The following is an 8,882-nucleotide window of genomic DNA, read 5'->3' on the forward strand; positions in this document are numbered from 1 at the left end:
CATCAATTATTTATTTATTTATTTTTAATACTTTCCAAAATAATGTTGTTTTGGTGGACTTAACTAAAAGAACTACATGGTAAAAAAATAAAAGTTAAAAGGCTGAAATGAAAAAAAGAAAAAACTCAGTATTCTGAGCAACTAAATGAGGTTTGTAAAATAACTAGCTTAGGAAACATGCAACTATGCTAGAAATTAAAATTTCACCCGAATCTTAATCACATGCTCTTGTTCTTATATTTGCCACTAAAAATTATTGAACCTAAACAAAAATGGTGCCCCAACTGAAAATTCAGAATTGGACTGACTCCAAGACCATTGCCATATGATCCATAACCCTTCTTCAGTGGAGGATTTTGGTAACCAATTGAGGAAGGAGATTGTGAAGGCTTTATTGTTGATACCAGTGAACTTTTCTGCCAATACTGCTTATGATGATGACCTTTTTGTAACACTGGCACTGGCTCAACATTTGCTGTAGTTCCAGTTGAGCTGCTTCGCAAAAAATGTGGCAATAAACATAAAGCATGCTTGCATACAGTTGTAAAATTCATACTGAAACACAGCTTTTTGAATCTCCATGAACCTTGCTTCTCATTTGCTTCTTTATGACTAGTACTAATCTTGGTTTCTTCTGAATTATCCTTGTTCAGGCTTTCAATACTAGTTGCATGATCATCATGAAGAACAGGCAGTGGTGGTACTGGGACAGAATGATACATTTGTTTATTCGAGAAATTCTTTTCTTTGATTTTAATAGGAAGAAGCTTTCCATCGACGAAAAGCTCATCAGCTGATGATGGTTCTTGATGGAAGTTTTCAGAAATGCAAAAATTGAAATCAATGCTAGAACTCAATCCTGATGAGTCTAATGGAAGAGAAAGTTGTTGCTGTATGGGCATGACATCTGATAGGAAAGGATCATGGGAAAATGAAATTCTAGGACTAGTACCCATACTGGGATTTTCAGGAGAAGAGCTCAATGGCCAGAGGTAAAAGTTGTCAGCGTGATTTTATGGTCATAAAGAGAAAGTATATCCAAACCTAACAAGCAAGGAGTTGACTTGAAGTCTTAGCATTCATAGGAATTGCATGGAAGTTTGAATTACGGGAAAAGCAAGCAACTGTTAAACGAAAGCGGAACGCAAGTTGATAAATTCAAAGGCTTGTGAACCTTTTTGTTTTTGACCGGTCCTTATTGTACATCACTTCACTTCCATTGTACAGAACAGTTCTGAATTGTATCACGATAGACCAAGTCTTCTATTGTTGCCAAAAAAGTTGCATGACACATTGCTTATGGTGTGGGGCATGAGGGATTGTAATGGTAGTCCCTTTCGTTTCTGCTGACAATTCCATTTATACGAAATTTTTTTTTTTCTTATTAATATTATTTTTATGACTTTTATCATGTTGTAAAATATTGGATGCCCAAAATATCAAATTTGATTGTGAAAATAATTTTTGCTTGAGAAAAATCCAAAACAAATAATTGGAATGAAAGAAACCAACCCAATAGAAAAATAGACACAAACTAATGTGGTTTGGCAATAGCCTATATTCACAGTAATCATGGATGAATTTACTATATTAAAAAGAGATTATAAAGTATTTACACACTCATATTATCTCAAGCTACCTCCAAATATGCTAGTATTTGGGTTGATTTGCACTTTCTCTTTGAATGAGCTCTAATTTGGTTTTGGCACTTAAACACACATTTATGGCCTGAGAGAAGTTTCACCAAGGTGGAGAGGAATTTGATTATGTTTTGTGTAGTCTACAAATTTTGCCAAGGTGGAGAATTGTTTTAGAGTTTGACTCAATCTGTGCTTGTTAAATTTTGTTTTAAGTTGAAATTTCAAATTTGATTTGGTTTGGGTTTTTTTTGGTGTGAAAGAAAAGTGTACGTATTACTTGAATCCTTGTCCACTAAGAAAATGTATTCTTTGTCCACTACTATAAAGAGCATTCATTGTCTACGAGGAAAGGTATTCATTGCCTACCAAAGAATAGGTATTGTAGTATTATAAATAGACTATACCACGAAGGATTTGGTGGTTTCGGCTCAAAAGTCCTCCCACTTGAGGAGAGTCTTTGGATTAGTAGTTTGAGAGAGCCCTAAGAGATTTTTCCCCCTTTGCTCTTTGTATTTGTGAAAAAGCACTATTTGTGTGTATTAGGGCTTTGGGTTATGTGAGAATTTCTTTACACCATCTTTGTTATTTGTGAGTGTTTCTTTGAGTGTGTAAAAACTTTGTAATCTATCTTTGATATAGTAAATTAATCACTTATTATCCATGGATGTAGGCTATTGCGCTAAATCATGTAAATCTTGACATGTTTGCGTCTTTTTTTTTTTTTTGGTTAGTTTCTTTCATTCCTATTATTTTTTTATATCTTTTTTAAGCCCAAAATTATTTTCACAATCTATCTTAGTATTTTGAGCTATCACTATTACACTGTGATCCATTATCATACTGCAGGATCCTATCTTTTTCTTCTTTCAAATAACACCATTTTTAAATTTTTACCCTTTTTCCCCCATTAATCATAGTCATCTCCCCAAGATTAATTGTATGCATATCACTTACAAACTGTGCTAGCCTACAATGGAGAATGCAAATATTGAGATGTTATGCTTTGTCAACTGCAAGATAATCTTTTAGCGAACTAGTTACCAACATCAGATGTGTTAATTATTGGTTTGAAGCATTAGTCCAACTAATTATTGATTCATCCCATTAACATTTTTTTTTTTTTTTGGGGATGAAATCATCCATAAATATGGTACTAGAAGGACTAGCATGTTTTAATCTTCCAATGCAGATAACAGAATGCGAGGGATAGAACTAGGAGGTTTTTGTGTCCATAACAAAGGAAGAGAGGATTAAGAAAAAGAAAGTCGTGCCCTCACCATGTACACGAGAATATGTGTGTGTACCTAAAACAACTATTATGCCCCCTGATTTTGCAAGAGTAATTGAAGCTTAACAAAAACTGGTCAGAAAATGAGCACATATATAGGATGAGCGCTGGAATTAAGTAAGCTGAAGTAAGGATTTTAATTTTAAAGATATAAATGCAACATAAGCTGGTGCAACCATGAAGCAAGGGGGACCTGTTGTCCTAGAGCAGGTCATGATTATTAAGTCTTTCCCAACGACCCATCCTTCCATGTGTATGTCTACACTCTATAATCTCTGTGTATATTTCCCAAAAAAAAAAAATGTTGGGAAAAGATTACATTGGAGACTCCACATGATCCAAAAGCTTAATAAAGTTGGGAAAAAATGTTGAGTAATTTATATAAGATATAAGAACCCCAAATAGGTTAAAAATTTAAGCAAATGAGTTTGGATCTAATCATATTTAATCACTAATTTTTTTCGGTTATTATTCAATATGAAACTTCACTTACATATATATACCCAATAAAAAGAAATCAATTTTGAAATCTTGGCTTAATGATAAAAAGTAATTATTATATAACAGAAATCATAAAGTCAAATTTTATCATATTTACAAAAAAAAGAAAAAAACTTGAAATTAGATTACTTCTATCTTTTTCATAACCTGAAAATTGAATCAATACCAAAGAATCTAGTAAATGAATTCCGTTATTTACAAAGAATTCATTACATCTACCCTATTGTTTAGTAAATGAATTTAGTTATTTCCAAAGAGGTTTTCCAACCTAAATGTAAAATTTAGTTTACCAGTAGAATTTTGGGATCTTCTTTGAAATATTTGTGGGTCTAGATGATGCAGAAACAAACATAAAAGTCCTTTCTTTTTTCTGAATAACAAACATAGAAGTCAGTGACTTTTTTATGGGCTAAAGTATCTGGATACTACAAAAGGTGAAATTATTTCGCAACATGTGGGATAGGGTGAAGCGGAAATAACAAATTCTAGTTTAGACAATAATAATACACTGCTTAAAACGGCAAATCAGTCCGATCAAAAAAAAAACAAAACAAAACAGCAAATCAGTCAGGAAAAAGTTCCTTATCTTTAATACATTGATCAGTTTTCAAACAAGTACAACAGAGATGAAAAAGCAATTCATAAGCTCTCCCAATCAATAATTCAAAGAAAATTTCAAACTTCACTCACATACATCAACAACCATCAACCAACTACCTAATCTATTTAGCAAAAAAAAAAGTAATAAACCAACCTACTCTTAGTCTCTTTACTCTTTCTGTAAAAGAGTAAGAGATAAGAGAACTAAAATCAAACTATGTGCACCATGTGTGAGCAAAGACCAAAAGCATATAAAGAAGAACAACATGGGACAGCCATGAAAGCAACGGTTACCTGTCATCTTGTGTCCAAAGCATGTGCCTTTGAATTATGCCATTCCTTGTCCCTTCCTTCAAGCACCTCTTTATCTCTTTGTCTTCTTGATACAAACAAACCCTTTACTCTTCCACTTTCCAAACATATTATAACTTCTTAATCACATGGAATATCAAGAAACATCTAGTAAAAAAAAGACTCAATCCACAATAATTGCAAATTAGACATGAATTATTATCTCATTACAGCAAAAGTCAATCACTTTTTCTTATTCTTATCTTTGCCACTCGAGAACATTGATCCTAATCCAAATAAATTCGCTGAATGAACATTTAAAACAGGACTAATCGGAACACCATTTCCATAAGATCCATGACTACCTTTCTTCAATGGAGGCTTTAAGTAACTAGATGAAGCTGAAGATTGTGATGCTTTCATTGATGAATGTTTGTGAGAACTCTGCTTAGAATTTGAACCATCATTGGATAATGGGGCTCGCTTAGCATTTGGTACAGACCCGGTTGAATTGCTCCTTGATAAAAGTGGTGGCAAAGGGCATAAGCTCCTTCCATATCCACTACCAGAGCTGCTACTTCGCTTGAACCGCCAAAAGGACTTAGAACTTTGCTTCCCATCGGCTTCATTACTCGATCCCTTGCTTTCTTTGGAGCTCTCTTTGGAGCTCTCTTGCTTTGTAGTACTAGTATCACTCGTACTACGTGGCGGTGGCAACGGTGGATGAGACACATACTGATCTATTTGCTTTGTGCGAGTGACCTTTTTCTTGATTTCGGCAGGAACAATTTTCCCATCAGAGAAAAGCTCATCTGCAGACGAAGATTCTTGCTCGAAACTCTCACGAACACAGAAGTCAAAATCTATACCAGAACTCAAACCAGTTGAGTTTGATCGGAGAGGGTGTTGTTCAACAGGTATTATATTATCTGATTGGCAAAAATCATGAGAAAATGAAATTCTAGGACTAGTACCCATGTTAGAACTTTCAGAGTAGAGGTCAACAGCCATTTCTGAAAACCTTGGAAGAAAGCAAAAACAATGACTGAGACCCAATAGTCTGAATTGCAAAAAACTGTCACATAAACACACGGTTGTACTTTGGAGTGAAATCACAAAAAGTTAATGAAAACTTTGACGTTTTATCTGCAACAAAAGAAGCATTAAAAAGATTCAAACCTAACAAAGCTCACAATTAAAAGTCTCAGCAGTCACAAAAGAACACCATAATGAACTTTGAATTCTAGAGAACGATTGACATCATGGAACATTAATTCCAATTTCTAAGGCTGGAAAAAACTTGAAAATCTCGGAAACCTATGGTCCTAGCCTAGGAAGAAAAAAATATGATTAAAGTGTGTAATCGAGTTGGTGATTGAGACTGATAAACTAACAAAGAGAATCTGATATAGGCAGGAGACACAAAGACTTAGCCTTGTGTGTTTGAGGGAGTGGGAGAGTTTAAAGCAACAAAAGCCGGCCTCATTTGAGGTTCGTAGTTAAAACTGCCAAGTTTTTCTGCTGCTTCTGTTGAAACTTGGAAGAGGTTGGCTTGCTGCTGACGTGGACGGAGACTATTTGACAATGACAAACGTGATCAAAATGATTTTTTTCTTCTTTCTTTTTTTACTCTCTTAAAAGTTAAGAGAGAGAGAGAGAGAGAGAGAGAGAGAGAGAGAGACTTTCCTTTCTCTTATGGCTAATTATTGAAACGAAAATATCATATAAACAAGTTGGGAAGTATGCCTGTTGTTTTGATAATTAAGAATTATAAACATTTCTTTAGATGTTGATTATCTTTACATTTGATAAGAAAAAAAAAAAAATATATATATATATATATATATGGTAATGCTTAAACTTATAGATGAAAAGTTATAGTAACAGTTTTATAATAGGAGTGTTTTTTTTTTTTTTTTTTTAATTCAAAATAAAGAAGAAGAGATTTGAAAAAAAAAAAAAAAAAAAACATGAGATTAGGAGTTAGGAAAAACCACAAATTCGAAGGAAAAAAAAAAACCCAGTTAAGATTAGGGGTGTGCAGAAAACCCACCGACCCGCCAAACCCGACCCGACCCACCGGGTTGGGTCGGTTTTTAAAGCTTGGTGGGTTGGGTTGGGTTGGGTTACCAAAAAAATTTTTATGGTGGGTCGGGTTGGGTTTGAGTCATAAAATTACAAACCCGCCAAACCCAACCCGACCCACCCATATTTAATATATATTTAAAATATATTTTATATTTAATAATTTTTTTTAAAATCAATTGTAGGGCACTTATATATAATAATAATAATAATAATAATTAAAAAAAAAACTAGCTGTAGAGCAGCATTTCCTTGGTTCCTCATACTAATACTAATTTAATATATATATAATATTATATAATTAATAAATTTTTTTAAATAACCAGTTTTTTCTATCCTATATAAAAGTCAATTAGTTCACACAAATCTTAATAAATTACTATTGTTGTTTAGTCATTAGTGTTGTTTGCCTTTAAGGAGTTATATTGACACTAATCTTTAGGTTTTTTTAATATATTAATATTTATATTTTTTTTCCTACTCAATTTAATAATAATAATAATAATAATAATAAATTTGTCAAACCCATGGGTTCAACCTGACCCATGTGGGTTGGGTTAGGTTGGGTTGGACTTACATGATGGGTTGTGTTGGGTTGAATTTTTTTTGACCCACCATGGTGGGTTGGGTCAAAAAATCTCCTCAACCTGACCTAACCCGACCCATGCACACCCCTAATCTAAATATATATATATATATATATAAAACCGAAACTTTTGAAGGTCCCACAATTTTCCACATCAGCACAATATTAAAATAATAATAATAATAATAATAATAATAATAATAATAATAATAAAACCTTTTTAAAACCGGAACCCAATTCTACCACTATTTTATTTTCCTTTTTTATTTTAGGTTTTATAAACTGGAACCCAGTTCTACCACTATTTTATTTTTCTTTTTTATTTTAGGTTTTATACCCTTTCTCTCTTTTGCCATTCTCTCTAGCCTCTGCCTCTCTCAATTCTCAAAACCCCTAAACCATATACCATGGGCACTCTCTCACTCCTTCAGTGGCAAAAAGTGCCAACCTCCCCCCACTGTCATATACTGCTAAAGCCGCTACCAGTGCAGGTATTTTAATTTTTGTTATCTTAGATTTAGGTATTTGGATTTGGTTTGATTTTCTTTAATTTAGGTATTTGGATAATTGGTTTTGATTAATGTTGAACTCGTGCAAAATCGAAGATATCTGCTTCTTCTTCAACTCTCTCTCAACCTCTCCATCTTTTCCCTGAAAAACACAAAACACGAACTGACCTCTGACCTCTGGCCTCTAGGTTATTGGTGTTATATACCATAATTTTATTGGTCTTTATTTGTACTATTTATTGCATATTTATTGGTAATATGTTTGTAGAAAGAATTTGAAATTGGAATATGATTGCATATTTAAGTTTCTTGGTTATCTCAAACTTGGTTTTATGTTTGGTTTAATTGTTTCATCTCAAGATTTCCATTGTTTTAATTACTTCTATGTACAATTTGTATTTTATCAAATAATCATGTTTTTATTTTTATTTTTATTTTTTTTAATTCTGAAGTTAGTATGTGAATGCTATATTTTTCTTCAATTAAGAAGAAAAATACAACTAAATGACTATAATCTCAAGTATGGATGGGAATTCTACTTCGTCAAGAAACTTTTTGACTCTTTTGAAGAAAATTGACAAAGCAATTTAGCTTGATAAAATGACAGAAGTACGTATTCTTTAATTTAGCAAAATTACAAATATGATATTTAAGATGTATATGTTGTAATACATTCCTCAACCTATTCTATTGCTAGGCTTACATCAGTGAAACTTGATGTTCAAAGCAATGTGCAACTCACACCAACATCAATACTCAAGGAAAACAAAAGAACATATTCAAGGACTGCTACAAAGCAACAAAGGAAGAAGATACAAAAAACACTTTAAAGTTGTCTTTCAATCTCTAAGATTTTCTACGCACAATTTGGTTTTAATGGATTTGTGATTTTGGTACTAAAGACATAGTGGAACAAAGGAAATTTTTTTGCTTTTATGCACAATTTGGTTTTAAATTGAAATAGAGAGGAATTAAACTCTTTTATTTAGTTATTTGAGGATACAGCTCTACTTCAACATTTTTTAAATATTATGAATACAATGAATATTTAGTGGAAGTCATGAAATAAATGAAATTGAAAAAAAAAAAAAAAAGCCATAGCAAAAATACATGGTATTGGGACTTATGTGCAAATTAAAAACTGTTGGGAGGAGCTTCAGCTTAAAACTGTGATCTATGTGTCATCTTTTGGGACAGTAATGATATTTTATGTCCTTCTATTATGGATATAATTTTTATTTATTTTTAATTAAAAAAATTAGTAGCATTCCCATGCGATGTTCTTTTGTAATACTTATTAGACCAAATGTAAAAGCATATTATGATTATTGTAATATATTACTTCATAATATTTGTATTTATCTCATTTTTAATATTACTTC

The 8,882-nt window shown here is 32.3% G+C and overlaps 2 protein-coding genes across 2 annotated transcripts; both read right to left on the minus strand.

Annotated features, from left to right (window-relative positions):
* Positions 1-218: 218 nt before the first annotated feature.
* On the minus strand, positions 219-956 carry LOC115966004. Its single transcript, XM_031085341.1, has one exon. It carries the CDS (start codon positions 954-956, stop codon positions 219-221), a length of 738 nt encoding a protein of 245 aa, XP_030941201.1.
* A 3,607-nt stretch (positions 957-4,563) lies between these two features.
* On the minus strand, positions 4,564-5,331 carry LOC115966014. Its single transcript, XM_031085348.1, has one exon. The coding sequence runs from the start codon at positions 5,329-5,331 to the stop codon at positions 4,564-4,566; it is 768 nt and encodes a 255-aa protein (XP_030941208.1).
* Positions 5,332-8,882: the final 3,551 nt, after the last annotated feature.

Source organism: Quercus lobata, chromosome 2, assembly GCF_001633185.2.
Source record: "Quercus lobata isolate SW786 chromosome 2, ValleyOak3.0 Primary Assembly, whole genome shotgun sequence".
In the NCBI taxonomy this organism is placed as follows: domain Eukaryota; kingdom Viridiplantae; phylum Streptophyta; class Magnoliopsida; order Fagales; family Fagaceae; genus Quercus; species Quercus lobata.

Coding starts and splice junctions, on each gene's coding strand:
- LOC115966004 (XM_031085341.1), bottom strand. CDS start 956: ATGGGTACTAGTCCTAGAATTTCATTTTCCCATGATCCTTTCCTATCA.
- LOC115966014 (XM_031085348.1), bottom strand. CDS start 5,331: ATGGCTGTTGACCTCTACTCTGAAAGTTCTAACATGGGTACTAGTCCT.